Below are 20986 nucleotides of genomic sequence, written 5' to 3' on the forward strand. Positions count from 1 at the left end.
TTCGTCATTGAATACTTCACTCTGTTTTTATCTTAAAGAGAACAGCCAGCCCTGTGACCCAACACGCTAGCAGATTCAGCTCTCCATCCCATTCATAAAAACCGCTTAATTTCAGTAAATAAGTTTCCTCGGAAAACTTCAAAGATGATTTTTTCTGTAAACTTGTGAAAAACTTTTAGAATAACCTGCTTCCCGCCTCTTTTTAACGGTGTTCCACATGCGTATTTCAATATGGAGCAGGAAGCAGCGTCAGCCATTTTCGCACTACATATTAAGAGCTCGATAATGAGAGCACAGAGACTGCGACTGTACTCGATATTTTAAATAAAAACAACGTAGATAAAGTATGATTAAGGAAAGCATTGATGGCTGTTAACACATTAGAATTTCTTCTACTTAAATTTACTGTAACATAGTAAAAGAAATCTAATACAGAAGTAGAACCTATTTTCAAGAGCGTAACAACACCAGTGTACGTGTGCCACGGCTGCTGAACAATCATCACGTTAGTATTTGTTTACATCAGGTTTAATCTTATACTGAATGAAGTATAGTCAAGATACTGCTGTCTCGTGATCTCTACGTTAACATTTTCCTTCTCATTTGACTAAGGGTTCTTGATGAATTACAGCAAATATTGTCACTATTGTATAATGAGGACATGCTTACTTAATCGGTGTGCTAAGCCTGAATTCTCCGTCAATGTCTCAAATCATCACTTACCTTTTTTTGTATATTGTAAGAACTCGAATTTTTCTAGTTATTCCTTACTTTTTTCTTGTTTATGATTCTCTGTTTCATATTAGGGGGGCTAGTTGTTACCCTGGGTAGCTAGTTCGAATTTTGAATTAGCCACTGGTGCTGTTGTTGTGGTCTTCAGTGCAAAGACTGGTTTGAGGTAGCTACTGTAAGCTGTACAAGCCTCTTCATGTCCGAATAACTACTGCGACCTACATCCTTTTGAACCTGCTTACTGTATTCATTTCTTCGTTTATATCTAAACTAAAATTAAGTCTACAACTGACGAAAACAGCAGGACCATCCAGCAGAGCTTGTGCAGCGACAGACTTCACTGGAATACGATTCTTCTTGTCTCCAGCTGTTGAAGCAAATTCGATGTTCTCGATGGTCTTGTAGACTGTTTAGAGCGACGGCGATATCTTCTGTAAGCGCCCACCCTATCCACACTTTCCTCCAGTATCAAATTGGTGATCCCTTGATATCTCAGAATGTGTGCTATTAAGAAATCCTTTTATTTTATCAAGTTGTGCCACAGATTTCTTTTCTCCCCAATTCTGTTCAGTACCTCTTCGTTAGTTGCGTGATCTACCCATCCAGCCTTCAGCATTCTTCTGTAGCACCACGTTTCAAAAGCTTCTACTCTCGACTTTTCTGAAATATTTACATCCAGTTTCACTTTCTTACAAGGCTATACTCCAGACAGATACTTCATAAAACACTTCCCACAACTTACATCTATATTTGATGTTAACAAATTTCTCTTCTTTAGAAGCACTTTTCTTGCCATTGCTAGTCTACATGTTATATCCTCTCTTCTTCGGCCATCATCAGGTATTTTACTGCCCAAATAACATTACTAATCCACTACTTTTAGTGTCTCATTTCTTATGTAACTATCTCAGCATCGTCTGATTTCATTGTGCTATATTCCATTACCTGTGTTTTGCTTTTGTTAATGTCCGTCTTACACCTCCCCCCCCCCCCCTAACCCTTTTGTGTATTAACGCAAGTGCTGTGTATTGTGGTATCTTAACTTCAGGTGAGCAATATAAATTTGAAAATATTTCTAAAGCTGAAAACTGATGCATATCTGTAACCTATTATGAAATGGCGATGTACAGGACAATTAGTTACAATTTCATAGACGGTAGTTGTTATGTTACATAGATTGCTCAATGGATTGGGCCAGCTGGGCAAACTGGATTCCGCGCACGGTTTAGTACAGCTGATGGTATCCTCACTCTACGCGAAACAATTAGCAGAGCAAATGAGTAGCATCTACCTCTTTACCTCGCCTTCGTAGGTTTCGGAAAGGCATTCGATTCAATCAACCATCCGGAGGAGTTTGAGGCTCTAATAGAGACAGGAATAGAATAGGCGTATACAGAAGTTTTATACAACAATGCAAAACTTACACAGCGTTTGTAAATGTAGTTGAAGAAACCAATGAATTTCCCATAGAAAAAAGTATAAAACATGGCGAGCCTACATTTCCAAATCTTTTCCCAGGAGCCCTCGAAAAAGCGACGTGTAAATTAATTTTGAAAACAAAGGGAATCCAAATTCAGGGAGAGAGATTAAACAACCTGAACTTCGATGACGATATTGTACTATTTGCAAATAGTATAAACGAACTTCAAATACTGTTAGTGAACTTGCGTCAGTCTGCTCTCAACTTGGTCTAAAAATGAACTATGATAAAACCAAGATCATGATAAATGAACGTACACCGAAGCGAAGCGTATCTGTTGAAAGTAAGCAACTTAACAGGGTCTCAAAATATGCCTATTTGGGTCAACTGCCAACTATGAAAGGAGACCTAAAACCAGAAACATTCCGACGTATTGAGATAGGCTGGCGAGCTTATGGGAGATAATCCTCAGTTTTGAAGTCAAAAATGTGGCGGAGCTAAAGGAAACTGTGGGATCCTACCCACACGTGTAATACAGGGTGTCTAGAAAGCTGTTCTAGGATAGCTAGACAACATACAAGCAAATTATTTTAATGGATTTTATTACAGTACTTGAATTGACAATACTTAGCTTTAGTTTCTACATGATGGATCGCAAGCAATTGGCGACATGCAAATAATCAATGTCCTTCAATAGATACAATGTCCATGCAAGCTAATCACACAAGTTCATAGATCACTGCTACCGTTAATATCAGTGCTTGTCTTCTAGTGCCGCTCTTCTAGTGCTCGCCTTCTAGTCCGGCCGCGGCTCGGCGACGTGTGGCTTCTATTATCTTCGTGTAGATGCCGCTCTAGTCGTGGTGTCCTCCCAGTCATCGTACTATTGGCTGACATCGTGTCACAGCTGTCGATGCTCTTGCGTTCTTGATCTTCGTGCCGGCGCTTGTCGTTACGCTGGAACAGAAACAGTCTTTGACCAATGTATACTGCCAGTAATAACAAGTGATGTGAGACATGGATATTAAATGAGTTCATTGACAGAAAACTAATAGTAGCCCAAACAGGAATGTAAAGATCCATATGGGGCTACACAAATAAAGGCAGAAAGAAAGCAGCTGACTTTGGACAGATAACGAAGGTCAGTGACATAATGGAAAGGGTGGATATCTTGCAATGGGTGTGGGGTAGTCATGTCGCTCGAAGAAAACATTGCATGTGGTCAAAACAAGTACTAGACTGGAGCCCAGTTTACCAAAAAAGACCAAGGGAGAGACAGATGGGACAGAGATTTAAAGAAGACAGCCGGGTTGAACTGGCAACGGGAAGCTCAAGATCGGCAAAATGGAAGAATCTGCAAGGATCCTACGTTACACACTGACTCAAAGAGGCCACATCACCAAGTGATCGAACTGGTTGCTGATGATGATGATGATCTGTTGTTATAATGTAGTAACATGTCTAGTGTAATATACAGTTTTCATTATGTATTTCCCTTTGAAGGCAACATGAGAAATGAGAAAAACAAGACAAACAGTGGCACAACATCAAAAGAAACATAGAGTGAATCAGCGAAAGAAGTAAGGTCAGATTACCAGTAATCTTTAAAAACAAAACAAATTTTTCTATAACACTGACAACAAAGTACATGCAAGAGAAAAACAACAATAAATAAAACAAAACTAGAGCATTTTGTATCAGTGCTTAAGAGGCTACACTATGTGTAAACAAATAACCCCACCCTTTGTCACAACATGCCCGCTATGTTGTAAATTATTACGGTGTGTATAATCGGAGATAATGTCAAGTCATGATATTCCTGATAGCTGAGCGTAAGAGAAAAATATGATGATGCTATGTTACAAGGTATCTCATTTCGTATTAATATTTCTCTGAACCCTTCTAGTACAAAAATTACTGAAAAAATCGTAACAACTACCCCTGGTCTCCTCTTCACCAAAAGACATGAATAAAACCTTTGAAACAGCAACCAGAATCATAAGTCGTGCAATTAAAATCAAAGTTTTGCGATACAAGGCCCCAAAAAATAGATTTTATTTTCTAATTATCTTACTATTAACCAGACAAGAGTTTTCCAGTGCTTTATTTTAAGCGAAAGCGAAGGGTTGGCGTATACACACTGAATGGAAAGCAAAGTACTTCTCCTCTACATTTCTTGTTTGTATGAAAATCTAATAGCAGATGAGTTTCATTATACATAGACTAAGTCTCAGTTTCCCAACACAAGTACAGCTGAAACTGATGATTATTAATACATATCCTTATGGCGTTTTCCTTTTACAGCGTGTGAACCTGGAAGAGTGACCAAAGTAGAATGCAACACTTGTATCTGCAGTGCTCACGGAAGGTGGACGTGTACCCAGAAGCTATGCCACGGATTCAAATGTACGTATCACTGCTCTCTCACCTTTCCTTAAACTAAACTTTAAATTAAGTCTCTTCATTGACCTCTAAACTTTTATTTCTGAAAACTACTCCGCAATCTTATTTCAGTAAGTTCTTTGTGGCATGTGGTAACAGGAACTATTGTTAATACGTGGCATAAAGTTCTAGTTGGTTTAATTTTCTCTAACTGTGTACCTCTTTTTACGGCTATAGTTTTCTACATATCTAATTCTATAATTGATTTTGTACAGATATTTGACTGTAGACTTGACTATCCACATGCTTCGTTTGTTTCTGAACATTCCTCAGGAGCCATTCTTCTGGCGTAATATGGTTTTGCTTTTTGTTATGCGGAGGTCGATCCAGACAAGGCAAAGAATTCTCGTCGTACGCTTCATGTGACGCTAAGAAAAATTTCGTGTGGTTTTTTTCAGTTCCAACTTCTGTCGAAAGGCACTTCGAACCTGTTGTGAGGCACTCTCACATTGATAAAAAAAATAAATTGTTGATGTTTCTCCAACACCACGAACTTGAGACATAGTGATCATGAACGCCCGATAACCCAAAACATCACGAGGAGGTACCTCCTCCAAAGACATTGCAGTAGACTTCGTAGTTGCATCAAGATTATTATTATATGTATTATTGCAAGAGTCATCAAGCACTGTCCAATAGGATTGTCAGTAACAGAAAATGAAAAATCAAAACGACCTCCTCGAAACACAGTCGTATTACATTCAGCCTCTACGTCCAAAATACACTTGTAAATAGTAGGCCTCCATCCGAAGATACGATGTATCCTGTGACGAGGCATGCTGCCGACTGTGCGACAGCTACCGGAAACACGCTATACATATAGCTGACACGTCACCCAAGGTCACGGACTTAAGTAAATTTAGAGCCGTGCGGAGTGCGCTTATCCCGCCGTCGCGCTCAGGAGCTCTAGGCGCGACGGCAGCCGGGCGCGGACACGACATTTAGCAACACCGAGAGCATCCCAGGGTGCCCCAGAGTGTAACAACACGAAGAGGAATCGCTTCTCGGCTTTTGACAAGATCAATGTTTAGTTATTTTTTTTAAATTAGTTCAGGCTCTATGAAAAGAAGTAACAGGATGTACCATACTTTATTACATACTGTGATACAGGGTGTTACAAAAAGGTACGGCCAAACTTTCAGGAAACATTCCACACACACAAATAAAGAAAAGATGTTATGTGGACATGTGTCCGGAAACGCTTAATTTCCATGTTAGATCTCATTTTAGTTTCGTCAGTATGTACTGTACTTCCTCGATTCACCGCCAGTTGGCCCAATTGAAGGAAGGTAATGTTGACTTCGGTGCTTGGGTTTACATGCGACTCATTGCTCTACAGTACTAGCATCAAGCACATCGGTACGTAGTATCAACAGGTTAGTGTTCATCACGAACGTGGTTTTGCAGTCAGTCCAATGTTTACAAATGGGAGTTGGCAGATGCCCATTTGATGTATGGATTAGCACGGGGCAATAGCCGTGGCGCGGTGCCTTGATGAACTTGTGGATAGTATGCCACGACAAATACAGGCACGCAACAATGCAAATGGATGTGCTACTGGGTATTAGAGGTACCGGTGTGTGCAGCAGTCTGGACTACCACCGCTGAAGGTCTCACTGTATGGTGGTAAAACATGCAATGTGTGGTTTTCATGAACAATAAAAAGGGCGGAAATGTTGTTTATGTTGATCTCTATTCCAATTTTCTGCACAGGTTCCGATACTCTCGGAACGGAGTTGATGCAAAACCTTTTTTGATATATGTTTACAAATACGCTAGTCCCAGGTAACCAACTACGTGAAATTCGGAATATGAAAAAAGAAGTCTGAAAAATTCAATTTAGGATCAGTTTTGGTGAGACTTGATACACCCCTTACTATACATATGATACATTCAGAAAGAAAAATTTCAAAAGCAGTTGGAGGTACGTGTAACCTAGAAGTCTCGGTGAACAGATTTAAGAGAGAAACATTATAGAACACTTTTGTTTTAATATAAATTTTACGCAGGATACTGATAAATTTTCATTTAAATTTGAAATAAAATGTGTGCTACGTGGGTCAAAACCTCTGATTCACAGATAAGACACAAATGACGTAACCCCCCAGCAGGGCGAATGTAAACCTAAGTTGCTGGATGATCGTAACTGTGTGAGATCAGAACTTGAGGAGCTACCTAAATAAATAATCATTCCCCCGAATTAATTCATCTGCTCATTATACAGATCCAGACTTTGCAAACTGTCTATTCATGTACACAAGAATACCAGGGTTGTTTCATAGAGCAGTTTGCACTTTTTATTTTGCGTACAGAGGTCTCCTATTATAATTTGAAGTTATGATTTAAAACTAGTAAGCATCTGTCCAAAGAAATCTAGAGGCTTTTCTGGCGTTTCTGACAGTAATCCATATTTTCTGATGTGAAAGCATTTTTCACTTCAAATTCCTAGAAATCAACAAAAAAGAATTGACGGATTAATGCCTGTTGCAACTGTCAAACACTACAAAATACTGCACAGTTACAGAACATAATATATGAAAATGTATACATAATTCTTCCATTTTTTCATGAAACGTATTTGCATTATACAGCACACATTAGGTATGGTTCCGAACCGAAATTCAGCAGCTATGTAGCTTATATAACCACACACAAACTCTCTCTCTCTTTAAGAACAGCTGCAACTGAGAGGTACCTCAGAATAACGTGCCATAGCCTGTCTTTGCATTCTCTACTTCGTTGCTATCGAGAGACGCTATTATTCTCTACCTACCATTGCTTCTTTCTACAACTGCCTTTACATACGGTCAGAAATGGGTCTTTGAGCTACACCCTCAAAGTTCCACAGACAGAACGACGTCTTCCTTCCAAAGTTCTCGGAACATCATTTGACCACTTCCACAAAAACGTAACCAGTTCGCTACAAGTCTAGAAGCTCCTGTGCATTCTTTCGATCTAGTTCTATAAATCGACGAAATGAACATCTGGAAAACTCTGTGAGTACACTAGATAAGTTCACTCTAGCATATTGCATGCAGACATACTTGTAGCCTAACTGAAATTTCCAAAAAAAATCGAATAAATATACAGTCACCATTTCGCTGTGGCCCCGGGAGCTTTGGTTGCGTTGTGAGAAGGAGGCTGGGCTCAGAGTGTGGATGAGTGGTCCAGTTTACGCCCAGAGTATCACTGGCACAGTGGTATTTGCAATGAAATTTGAATTTTAGAAGATGTACTTCTTTGCTGAGATCGCTAATAATAAACTTTATTCGCGACAACCTGTTCTGGTAATCATTGTTACAATCTTCAGATCTCGATAGACAAGTTATTACACATTACTTAAAAAAGCAGTAAGGGAACCAATTATTGGGAATAAACTTTATCATTACGTAATTATTCTGGCAAAATAAGTTTATCTTCTCTAATTTATAATTACAGGTCGACCCTTACGGCTCAAAACGAGTAAACTAAAGGAATGACACTTATTTATCGTACTGAATTTACACAATAAAATGTCGGAAAAAATCGCAACATCAAAAAATTAATGAATGCAGAGAAATGAAATTTCGGGAATACATTCGTCTAGGTAACACAATGAAGTGGTTAACATAGCAAGATCGCAGGTTAATGTAAGCGCGAGAGAAGCCATGGCAAATATGAACTGCTGGTACATTAATAACCGTTGTAACAGCCAAAATGTTGAATGCAAGCATGCAAACGTGCACTCTATGTGTTGCACAGTTGCCGGATGTCAGTTTGTGGGATGGAGTTCGTACCTGTTGCACTTCGTCGGTCAATACAGGAACGGTTAATGCTGTTCGTGGATGAGGTTGGAGTTGTCGTCCGATGATATTCTATAGGTGCTCGATTGGAGACGGCTCTCGTGATCGGACAGCCGGAGGCAACATGTCTACACTCTTTAGAGCATGTTAGGTTACAACAGCGAAATGAGGACGAGCGTTATCCTGTTGGAAAACGCCTCCCGGAATCACCAGAATGACGTATCAATTTGCCGTCAGGGTACGTGGAAGAGTGCTTCTGCTGTCATGCGAATTCGCGCCCCAGACTGTTGCTCAAGGTGTAGGCGGAGGCTGTCTAACACTGTCAACTGACCTCCTTTTAACCAACATACGACCACCACTGTCACCGAGGCAGAACCAGACTTCATCGGAAAACACAACAGACTTCCACCCTGCCTTCAAATGAGCTCTCACTTAACACCACTGAAGTCGCAAATGGCGGTGGTGTAATGTCGTGGAATGCACACTACAGGGAGTCTGTCTCGGAGATGTCGTTGAAGCATCCGATTTTTAACTGCTGCTCAAATTGCTGCTGCAGATGAAGTACGGTGCGCCGCCCCACACGCCGAGCACGATGATCTTCCCTGTCGGTAGTCCCATGTGGCCGTCCAGAGTCCGGTTTTCTTGCAGTTATACATTGTAGGGACCACGAAAACCAGAAACATGTACAGTGGAGTCTTTCCTGTCAAGTCTTACTTCAGTATCGCAGAAGGAACATAAAGCTTCTAGTACCCACATTATACGTTCTGAGTGAATGTTGATAGTGGCGTCTTTGTCACCTTAAAGGCATTCTTGACTACCATCAAGTCATCACGACCGTTACAGCTTGTATTTAAAGCAAACCTGATTTGCATCCTTACGTGGCGTTACCAGCGCCACTCTTATGCGACTGGCGCGAAGTTTGAATAGACATATTTCTGACGTATAAAGACATCTACCAACCCTCGCTGACGTCGTACAACTCCTTCTTGGTGTTGCGATCTTTGTTTCCGTCAGTGTGGAAAGTGTGTTCAGGGTGGTGGTCAGAGACCGGGTATACGTGCTTATCGTAAAGAAGTGCTGACGCCTCGTCGCGAGACGTGGCGTCACTCGGCAGGTCACTGCGCCACGGCCGCGTACTGTGCTGGCGATCGTGGGGGTATGCGACACGGTGTGGCTTTCACCTCAGCGCTCTCGAAGACAACCCATCGTGTGCTGAGGCTGCCGACTGTGGTCTAGTATGTTGGTTGTCGAGAAGACTAGGCTCTGTTCATCCACCATGGATCGACAAAGACAGCTGCAGATGTTCACAAGTCAACCACGGCGCTGTGAGAATGCGCCAGGCGCGGTTAGTGTGGATATGACAGCTTGCAGATCATCTGCAATGATATGTAGAGGAGGGGGGCTGGCTGCACACCAGTCTTCTCATCCATGATGACCAGTGCTGTAGTATGCATCAGGTTGGTTACGTATCGGTGTTGAAGTCAGCATACAGTTAGCAGACAGGCAGACAGCCCATCATCTATCAGCTTGTCGCAATTTCACTGAAACTCAACAGACTGTCATTCTCTGGTTCTAACGACTCAAACAAAATGGCAGCTGTATTTTGCTGTAGCTGGAAACGTCTGAAGTGTTATGGGCAGGACTCTCCAACGAGCTCGAGATTTTGACGATCTAATCCGCCAGTTGGACAGAATTTCGCGCGATATGCCTTAGGAGGACATCCAGCAACGCTCACAATCCAATTTTTCTGAAATTGTAATCATTTGTTTGTACATGTACATCACATCTACCGATTTCCGTCCCATTCGGATAGTCCCTTCGTGGTCTGTCTCTCTTTGTCGTAGAATGCGTTTTTCGATTTAGGAAGCAAGCCAAATTGTAAATATCTTTCATTACAGACAGCTGATGACTTTTATTTCAGTAAAACGAAACGCGTTTGCTAACAAAAATAGATAGTTTTTGTAGTTGCAAAGACACATTAAAATAACTTCAATAATACCTAATGCACCTTGCTATTCATTTTTTTCCTGGTATATGTTTCTAGATGAAGAATGCGGACCCAGAACAGTACCGAAGGGACTTGACGACATAGCAGCTAATCAGTCGTGTATTCCAGGCACTTCATTCAGGATCGGATGTCAGCGGTGCTACTGCTCACACGATGGTGTATCGGCTGTGTGTCGCCGTCCACCCTGCAACGGTATCAAAGGTGAGTTTCTAGCTACTGAGCATGTTCATTGCCAGAGCAGACTTTTGCAGCAAAGTATAGCGGAGAGGGTGCACCATCTTTATAATCCACATCATAGTCAGCCATTTGACAGCCACTACCATACTGAAGCGTCCTGTAGAATTTTTACTGAATTACAGTCTTTGTTATGCATCCGTGCGACACCTGCGTGATATCTGATGTCGCTCACTCAGCTTACATTAAGTCATCGTCTCTGACCCGTGCTACCTATTCAGAATACAGTAGACATTACTCTGAGTCCATCTATCATTTATGAGCATGGCTGGTACCTCGTTCATCTACAAATAGTTTTGATTTTAGTCATAATTATGTCTTTCATTTCAGCCTGGTACCTAGTATATTTGTATGTGCTCCGTTGTCCCTCTCAGTAACAACCCCATTCTTCACTGAAGAACCATCAGATTTTGAATGACTTTCACATTAAAAATCCACGAAACTTTTCCAAAATGGTTCAAATGGCTCTGAGCACTATGGGACTTTTAACATCTGAGGTCATCAGTCCCATAGAACTTAGAACTACTTAAGCCTAACTAACCTAAGGACATTTAGTTATATATTTCTGGGCAGCATTTGCTTTATTCACAAGATTCTTAGTAGCTGAGCCTGTGTGTATTTCTATCTGTAATAATATTTTAATTCTTAATGTAGTTTTGTAGCTACGTTTGTTTTATATGTGACCTTGAGTTAGTGTGTGTCTGCTCCATCTTCTTTTTCTGTATCGCTGTATGATGTTTCATTTTCTCTACCATTATCTCTATCATTACTGCTCTCATTTAGTGTCATGGTTGTGTTTAGTCTAGGTGCGGCTCTTTACGACTACACAAAGACCTTCCAGAGATGTAGTTCTGAAACCTCCTGATACCTATAGTAGCAAACCATTCTACCTGTGCCTCGCAGCAGTTATGTTTCTTGCCAGGTGGAATTTATGTGTTCATGTGCTTGCCGCAAAGCATATAATGAACCCAGTGGTATATTCTCATTTGTGATAGTGCAAGTATAATCTGTAGTAAATACTCTTGCCAGTTTTTGTTGTAACGTCCTTAGAGAGTGAATTGGAGACTGATGACTCTAGGCCTTTAGTCTCCTTAAACCTGTAATTGGCAGCAGTAGCATCAACAGCTTGAAAGAGACTCCTTCGTCAATTTTAATACCTACTTACCTTGTCGACTGTTGTTTCTGTTTAATCGTTTCATTAATGTCTTTCTAATGAGTCTTCCATTAAGCAGGATATAAAGTGTTTCATTTGCAGAAGTCATTAGCTTATTTTGTGTACACCAGTTGTTCATCTGTTGCGGTATATCACAGGCTTTTTCCTCAGATTGTGCTCTGGAGTTTGCTGAGAGATTATAGCCAGCAGATCGTCGACATATGCCACGATTCCTTCGGCGCTGTGAAGGCATTCCACAAAGTGTATCGCAAGGTTATATTGCCAGATCTCAAAGGATGACCCACAGAGCGAGTCTTGTGAGTGTTCCTTAGGGGATCTTTTGACCACTTTCTGACTGCCTGTTCGTCACTCAGCAACCCTCTTTCTATGTCCTGTAGGCTGTAGTAAAAGGTAGCCAGCAACCCCAGCTCCCTAAGGGTGTGATTAAGCTGCCACCTCGCTGCTGCCCCGTATGGTCCGGCAATGATAAATCACACCCACTGCACTTTACCGGTCCATTTAACCTGCACCATCACTGCTCACTACAATCCACAGGAGGCGATGATATCAATCTGGCTTGTGTTTCGAGCTACGACTATCGCCATATGTCCTGAAGTTTGAGCCATGATTGGTTCCAGCATTACCACGTTTGACGCTCTTAGCACCCAGCTGAGTGTGTGGACAGCTGCTCGGTAATTTCTCCTGGTGGACAGCGAGCAGCGAGGCTGCACCATAAATGCAACAATGCCACTGGCTACCAGCGTGGTGCGATGTGGCAACAGGGAGCGGTGATGTGTCAGCAATGAGGATGCAGCATAAGCATACCCTAGACACAGTGACAAATATTACAGGTTAACAGAGGTTGTCAAAGGTGCCTGTTGTGTCTGTCATTTAGAATATAACATTTTTCCGGTCTGTGTTTCCCACTGAGCGAACGGCTTTGTTTACTGGATTGTCAGTTGACTTGTTTACCCGAAATTCATGTTGCTACAAGCTACCTCCCATTAGTTACTTGTACGAATGCTGTCCATCAAACAGAACTCATTCCTTGACCGTAACGAGTGTGTTCAGTAAACAAATTTCGCATGGCATCATCTTGTCTCAGTGTTGACAAGATCAGTTAGGTTTGATTTTTTCCTTTTAAATATTGTAAGACAATCCCAATATGTTTTCATGTAATTGTGTTTGTGTAAAGTTGTTCCTTTGTTGTTTCTTTTAAAAAATGGCTGTTCTGTATCTGTTTCTCGTCTGTTTGTATATTTGTTGTCTTGCTTGACTTTCTCTGACATTCTCTGCTCGTTAGTATTATTTTGTAGTTCGTCTGATTTGCTTTCTTACATCTGCGAGCTTGTGTAGCCAAGGGACTTCTGATTGTTGTTTTTATTTATTGATTGTGAGGGGTATTTCTGTGTTTTGTGCAGTCTGTATCATACTAATGTATTGATTCTGTAGTCGATGCTTCCTGTTACGACTTTCAGAGGATGACTGGATATGATTTTTCACATCCTGTCCTCATCTACTTTAAGGAGTAAGAGTCTCTCACTAGATATGTCATCTGCTAGATATGTCATCTGCAATAATGCAGCTGCGTTATTACTGAAAATACATTATGGTCGCACTGTACTAGGGATAAACTGAATGAACAGACAGCCCTGGTGTTCAGCAAGATTGAGGTCCCAATGCCCAACTGGTTATACTGATTTAGGTTTGCTATGGTTTCCCGAAATTACTTCAGGCAAATGGTACGATGGACCCTCCTATAACGCCATTCTTGTCAATCAACTCTGCTAGCATGCAGCTGTCTATATGTGTGAACTAAGTTAGATTTGTTGTTCATAAATTTTATACCATGACATGTGCAGTACCCTTCTAGAAGTCAGCCATAGATAAATAATACTACTAGTACTGCTGTTACTCCATATCTGCAAAACCTATGTTCCCTTATGCCATTTACGAGTGGAAATCTGCCCCACCGAAATAGCACAACTCCTTCCAAATATTCACAGACCATACACTTCTCATCACCTTCCAAATAAGTTTACTCTATTCCACTCGAATCCTGCAAGAACATATCGACTCTGTTTTCAAACACTAAACCTCTTTGAATTTCCAACACTTACCACCAACTAGATACACTACTGGCCATTAAAATTGCTACACCAAGAAGAAATGCAGATGAGAAACGGTTATTCATTGCACAAATATATTATACTGGAACTGACATATGATTACATTTTCACGCAATTTTGGTGCATAGATCGTGAGAAATCAGTACCCGGAACAACCATCTCTGGCCATAATGACGGCCTTGATACACCTGGGCGTTGAGTCAAACAGAGCTTGGATGGCGTGTACAGGTACAGCTGCCAATGCAACTTCAACACGATACCACACTTCATCAAGACTAGCGACTGGCGTATTGTGATGAGCCAGTTGCTCGGCCACTATTGACCAGACGTTCTCAATTGGTGAGAGATCTCGAGAATGTGCTGGCCAGGGCAGCAGTCGAACATTTTCTGTATCCAGAAAAGCCCGCAAAGGACCTGCAACATGCGGTCGTGCATTATCCTGCTGAAATGTAGGGTTTAGCAGGGATCGAATGAAGGGTCGAGCTACGGGTCGTAGCTCATCTGAAATGTAAGGTCCCACTGTTCAAAGTGCCGTAAATGCGAACAAAATGTGACTGAGACGTGTAACCAATGGCACCCCATACCATCATGCTTGGTCATACGCCAGTATGGCGATGACAAATACACGCTTCCAATGTGCGTTCACAAGTGATGCGACCATTGTGATGCTGTAAACAGAACCAGGATTCATCCGAAAAAATGACGTTTTGCCATTCGTGCACCCAAGTTCGTCGTGGCGTACACCATAGCAGGCGCTTCTATCTGTGGTGCAGCGTCAAGGGTAAGCGCAGCCATGGTCTCCGAGCTGATAGTCCATGCTGCTGCAAACGTCGTCAAACTGTTGGTGCAGATGGTTGTTCTCTTGCAAACGTCCGCATCTGTTGACTCAGGGATCGCGACGTGGTTGCATGATCCGTTACAGCCATGGGGATAAAAAGCCTGTCATCTCGACTGCTAGTGATACGAGGCCGTTGGGATCCAGCACGGCGTTCCGTATTACCCTCCTGAACCCACCGATTCCATATTCTGCTAACAGTCATTGGACCTCGACCAACGGGAGCAGCAATGTCGCCATACGATAAACCGCAATCACGATAGGCTACAATCCGACCTTTATCAAAGTCGGAAACGCGATGGTACGCATTTCTCCTCCTTACACGAGGCATCACAACAACGTTTCACCAGGCAACGCCGGCCAACTGCTGTTTGTGTATGAGAAATCGGTTGGAAACTTTCTACATATCAGCACGTTGTGAGTGTCGCCACCGGCGCCAACCTTGTGTGAATGCTCTGAAAAGCTAATCACTTACATATCACAGCATTTTCTTCCTGTCGGTTATATTTCGCGTCTGTAGCACATCATCTTCGTGGTGTAGCAATTTTAATGGCCAGTAGTGTATTAACAAGAATAACCCCTGATTATCAACCTACATACACTGTGCTTATACTCCTACATTTCTGATACCCTCTTCTGTCTTACCACAAAATTCACCCAAAGCTCTACCCTTCCTTCAAGGTATAAAAGGATACTCCTTTTACTCTCAGTGCCAAATCTTACCTTCTCCCAAATTTTCTTCACTCGTATACAACCATTTCTCCATATTGTCCATTCCACATCTTTTGTAACACACTTCATTACTACCTTTTGCTTATTCTATTCAGTTTAGTCTAGTGAAAACAAGTGCTTCGTTTTTGCTGTAAACTGTACCTTCAGTTGCTATGTTGTAGAAGAATGCAATTGGTGACTTAACCAATTTATTTTACAAATATCCTTTGCAAAATTAACGAAATATTTATTCATTTTACCATTTCAATACTTTTTGAAACAAAGCTGGTAAATATTATAAAGACTTTCAGCTAATGAGCAGGATTGTAATCCTGATAATCTACCCTTCCCCCTTAGCAATAAGTAGACCAACTTACCGTTAATTTTTATATTTTTACAGGTGTGCTAGTTCAACTGGACAAGAAATATCCGCCTGAAGAAGGTGGTCCAGGAGAAGATACATGTGAATGTGAGGTTCCAGGAGGAGATGGAGGTGGAGGTGGAGTTGGAGGTGGAGGTCCAGGTGGAGATGGTGGTGGAGTTGGAGGTGGAAGTGGAGGTGCAGGTGGTGGTGGAGTTGGAGGTGGAATTGGTGGAGTTGGAGGTGGAATTGGAGGTGGAGGAGGAGTTGTAGGTGGAGGAGGAGTTGTAGGTGGAGGTGGAGGTGGAATTATAGTTGTAGGTGGAGTTGGTGGTGGAGTTGTAGTTGGAGGTGGAATAGTAGGTGGAGGTGGAGGTGTGGTTGGAGGCAGTGGTGGAGTTGGAGGAGGAAGTGGTGGTGGAGTTGGAGGTGGAGGTGGGGTTGGAGGTGGAAGTGGAATTGGTGGAGAAATTGGAGGTGGAGGTGGAATTGGTGGTGGAGTTGGAGGTGGAGTTGGAGGTGTTGGAGGTGGAGGCGGAAGTGGAAGTGGAGGTGGAGGTGGAGGTGGAGGTGGAGGTGGAGGTGGAGGTGGAGGTGGAGGTGGAGGTGGAGGTGGAGGTGGAGGTGGAGGTGGAGTTGGAGGTGGAGTTGGAGGTGGAGGTGTAGTTGGTTGGGGATCTGGAGGTGGAGGTGGAGGGGGAGGTGGAGGGGGAGGTGGAGGTGGTGGTGGAGGTGGAGGTGGAGGTGGTGGTGGAGGTGGAGGTGGAGGGGGAGTTGCAGGAGGAGGTGGTTGGGGAGGTGGAGGTATAGTTGGAGGTGGATTTGGAGCTGGAGGTGGAGGTGGAGGTGGAGGTGGAGGTGGAGGCGGAGGTGGAGGACTGGTTGGAGGTAGTGGTGGAGTTGGAGGTGTAGGTGGAGATGGAGGTGGAGTAGGAGGTGGGGTTGGAGGTGCAGGGGGAGTTGCAGGTGGAGGTGGAGGTGCCATTGTGGGTGGTAGTGAAAATCCATTTGCAGGTGGAGGTGTAGGTGGTGGAGATAGTGGAGGTGGAGGTGGAGGTGGAGGTGCAAATGGAGGTGGGGGTGGCGGTGGAGGTGGAGACGGTGGTGGAGGGGGAGGTGGAGGGGGAGATGGAGGTGGTGGAGGTGGAGGTGGAGTTGGAGGTGGAGGTGGAGGTGGAGGTGGTTCGGTACATGGAAGTGGAGGTGGAGGAGGAGGTGGAGGTGGTGGTGGAGGTGGAGGTGGAGGTGGAGGTGGAGGTGGAGGTGGAGGTGGAGGTGGAGGTGGAGGAGGAGGTGGAGGTGGAGGTGGAGGTGGAGGAGGAGGTTGGGGTGCAGGATGGGGAGTAGGAGGTGCTTGGGGAGGTGGAGGTGGAGGATGGTCCCCACCTAGATCTGGAGAAAGGCATCACAATTCCACATTACGTGTGAAAACCAGGCAAGCTTAATGGTCATTGGGATGGTAAATGTACACACAAAGTTTGAATGTATAAATGTGGATATAACAACCAGTCACTGTTTACTCATGTACTTCATATCCTACAAGAAATTGTTCCCAACTAAATGCAGTTTATCAGATCAGTATCAGCATGAATTGTAACATTTCATTGTTTAGTGATAAAAATTCATTAATTGAAATGTATTTTGCATCACACGATTTTGCCAGCATCTTGTACACAGTATTATTATTGTTTCATTGCATGTACTGTACGTGGACGAATCCTGTGCACAAACAACAATATGAATTTTTTAATTTATACACTTATGTAATTTATATCCAACAGTGTGATGTTTTCATTAGTTACTGAGCTGTTTTATACCACTATAAAATGAGATGTTTTGTGTTATGTCACTGTCAGAAATAAAAGCTACTGATATTTAAAAAATGTAGTGTCAGTGATATATTCCTGCTGAAAACCTAAGTTCTACGACTGAAAATCCATATTACAGATTTGACTTATAGCATATAAACCGATGTACACTTTCTGTTATCCATGAACATAAGGAATACCGACTTCCCTCTGAAGGCTATACATATAGCGTATAAAGAAATTTTTACTTTCCATTATTCCTGAACAACAAGAATACCTACCTCTCTATGGAGGGTATCAATCTATAGCTGGCAAAACAATATTTTCAGTTATTAACTGCATGGTTATATCACACTTATCCACTAGCCAAGTTTTTAGCACTTTGCAATCAGAAACTGGTAAAAAAAAAAGTCCAGCAAAATTCTGCAAGATGTTTGGTAAGACATATGTAATAACATTTAACATTTTCTCCTCACTTTGAGACGAGATTTATAAAAAACTATTTTAATTTTAAATCTCTTTATTATTTACTAAGCAACAGATCAGATTTATTAACGTGCTGACTTAACATTTCTGTATTAAAGTTAAAATTGTAATTAGGTGCTACACTATGTATTCTAAGCTTCATATAAAATGAAATTATGGCCTTCACTAGATACATAATGTAACTTTCTGGGAATTTTTGTTTAACGATTGTTGTGTGTATACCCAATAATTATATAATATTCGATCTGCATCCTTACAAACCATAGTACGCTCCTATTAACCATACACTTACCACCACAATGGCGTTCAGCTGAAGGTTCAAAATATCCCGCAACTGCAGTGTCCTTGGATAATCTAGTTCTTTTTACAAGATCTTTGATCTGGCGCTGAAGTCCTGCTTCGTTTGAGAAATTATAGAGTTCCATTGGCAGCTCACTCCACTTGTTCCCCAATGGAGATGGTCAACAGTGTGTTCTTCGTCGGATACTGTGTTGAGCTTTGTAATGGAATGCACAGTTACCGTCAAAGGGAAGTCGTCTTTTAAATACAAAATCACACTGAAGAGACTATAATAAAATAAATCCGCACCCGCAAACGCCAACTAAGAAGGGCCATGTTAGTGGTACTGTACCACACACAGAGTGTAAAGTGTCTGCTCTGTTTAAATTTCTATTACTAGCGCAAGTACATCCTAAGATGCACTGAATTTAAAAACTACTCTCTATCATAGACAAACCTTTGACTCGTATTCATTATATTAATTAACAAACGCAACTGAGTACAACATGATAGATGAAAGTTATCTGACCAGTCACACTTGCTTTAATACTGCAACGGAAAATAGCATGAAAAGCGATTCGAAATTGGGCATGCACGCATGTCCAAAGGAAAGCTGCATCGTTTTTCTTAACAACATAGGCACTGCAATATTGTATTTATCCGCTAATATCGGGTAGCGACTTTCATTTAAAATCCCCCCCTCCCCCGTACGGGAATCACATAATGTGTATACGAGTACAGGCTGTGACTCAGGAACGACGGCATATAGAAGTATGGGTCTGGCTGTGAGTATGCACAGATATCCAAAGTGGTTACGGCGACGGCTCACACAAAGGGGGAAATCCGGAATTAGCCCGGCACAAATTTTCATTATCATCATTCCATTATACAGTTGACTGTTGTTAGTATTCGTAACTGCAAATACATTTCATGTAAATAGTGAATGTGTTTTAATAACACTACTTCCGAAGAATCTGGACACTCATTAGTGGAGATTAATACGGCATGTGTCAATCCTTCACGTTTATGTCAACTTCAACTCTGCTTGGGATACTTTCAATGAGGTGTCTGTATGTCTGTGGGGGAATTGCGCCTCATTCTTCCTCAAGAGTACAAACAAGAGAAGGTAGTGAAGTCGGGTTCTGGGATCTGGAGCGAAGTCGATGTTTCAGATTGTCTCAAATGTATTCCATTAGGTTCAAGTCGGAACTCAAGGCAGGCCCTTCCGTTTCAGAATTGCTAATATCCACAAAGCATTGCCTCATAGATGCTGCTTTACGACAGGAAGCATTGTCATGCTGATTCAACCATTCTCTTCAAACTATTCCTGTACTTTACACAGAACACATTGCTGTAAGATTTGTGCATCTCCTTGTACATTTTGAGTATTATTAAGCGCTGTAAAGGCAACACACGCCAACCACGAAAAACAGTCCCATACAGTATCAGTATGCCTTCTGTACTTCACTGGCGGCGTAACACATGATAGCAGGTAACATCATCCAGCAAACTCAAATCCAGCCATTCGATTGTCATAGGGTATTACGACCTACATCACTCTAAATCACTCTTTTCCAGTTATCCACCGTCCAGTCACCTATTTACATTCCCTAAAACGTGGCCTAGCGTCGGCTACAGAAATGTATGGCTCACGGCCGGCCGCTATAGCCGAGCGGTGCAAAGCGCTTGAGTCCGGAACCACGCGACTGCTACGGTCGCAAGTTCGGATCCTGCCTCGGGCATGGATGTGTGTGATGTCCTTAGGTTAGTTAGGTTTAAGTAGTTCTAAGTTCTAGGGGACTGATGACCTCAGATGTTAAGTCCCATAGTGCTCAGGGCCATTTGAGCCATTTGTGACTCACGAGATGCTGCTCCCAAGGCAGGTCTTGATTTAGTTGTGGTTGTTCCTCCACATTTCCACTTCACAATAACATCGCCAATAGGCGACTTGGGCAGCTTTAGAAGTGCTTAAATGCCCCTGATATGTTGCTCGTCTGATGTACAATGGCTTGTCCATGTTCGAAGTCACTCAGCTCTCCTGACCGACCCATACTACTGTTACAGCTTCTATACAGACAATAAATTACTTCAAGAGATATTTTCTACTCGTCGAACCACATTTCGTGACATCAGGTGCTCAGTTCCATATTATATGAGCGTTCCTGAATACTATTGATAAGACAGCATATAGTCGGTCACTGTGCTGTGAGGATGTTACCCCATACTTGTAATTAGAACAGTCAAATATGGAACATTGAACACAAACATTTTATAGCATAAAGTGTAGCACCTTTCAAGTTGTACCAACGTCACAGCCACCTTACTTACAGAAATATGGGTTACGTAAGTAGGTTGCAAGTGCTGGTACGGACCATGATCCATTTACGAGTATAACCTGTTTCTTATCTAGTGTCACATTACACACTTGGGCTACTAATATTCAAGGTCTCTCACCACTTCACTCCTCCCAAGAAAATCACTGGGATTTGATCTAAGGGAATCCCATCCCAGGCCCCTCCTCCCCCTCTCCTCCTTCATTCTCCTACTCCCAGAACTAATGAGATTCAAGCACCCCTTCCCCATCTTCATCTATTGTAACTGGGACA

The 20986-nt window shown here is 42.3% G+C and overlaps 1 protein-coding gene across 1 annotated transcript in view; it reads left to right on the plus strand.

Annotated features, from left to right (window-relative positions):
* Positions 1 to 17252, plus strand: part of LOC126298126 (loricrin-like) — a 38051-nt gene extending 20799 nt beyond the window's left edge. The window contains exons 5-7 of the mRNA XM_049989444.1: positions 4457 to 4558; positions 10421 to 10585; positions 15847 to 17252. Coding sequence (XP_049845401.1) covers positions 4457 to 4558; positions 10421 to 10585; positions 15847 to 17252 — 1673 coding nt within the window. The remainder of the gene's footprint in view (positions 1 to 4456; positions 4559 to 10420; positions 10586 to 15846) is intronic.
* Positions 17253 to 20986: the final 3734 nt, after the last annotated feature.

This window comes from Schistocerca gregaria, chromosome X (genome assembly GCF_023897955.1).
Source record: "Schistocerca gregaria isolate iqSchGreg1 chromosome X, iqSchGreg1.2, whole genome shotgun sequence".
NCBI classification, from domain to species: domain Eukaryota; kingdom Metazoa; phylum Arthropoda; class Insecta; order Orthoptera; family Acrididae; genus Schistocerca; species Schistocerca gregaria.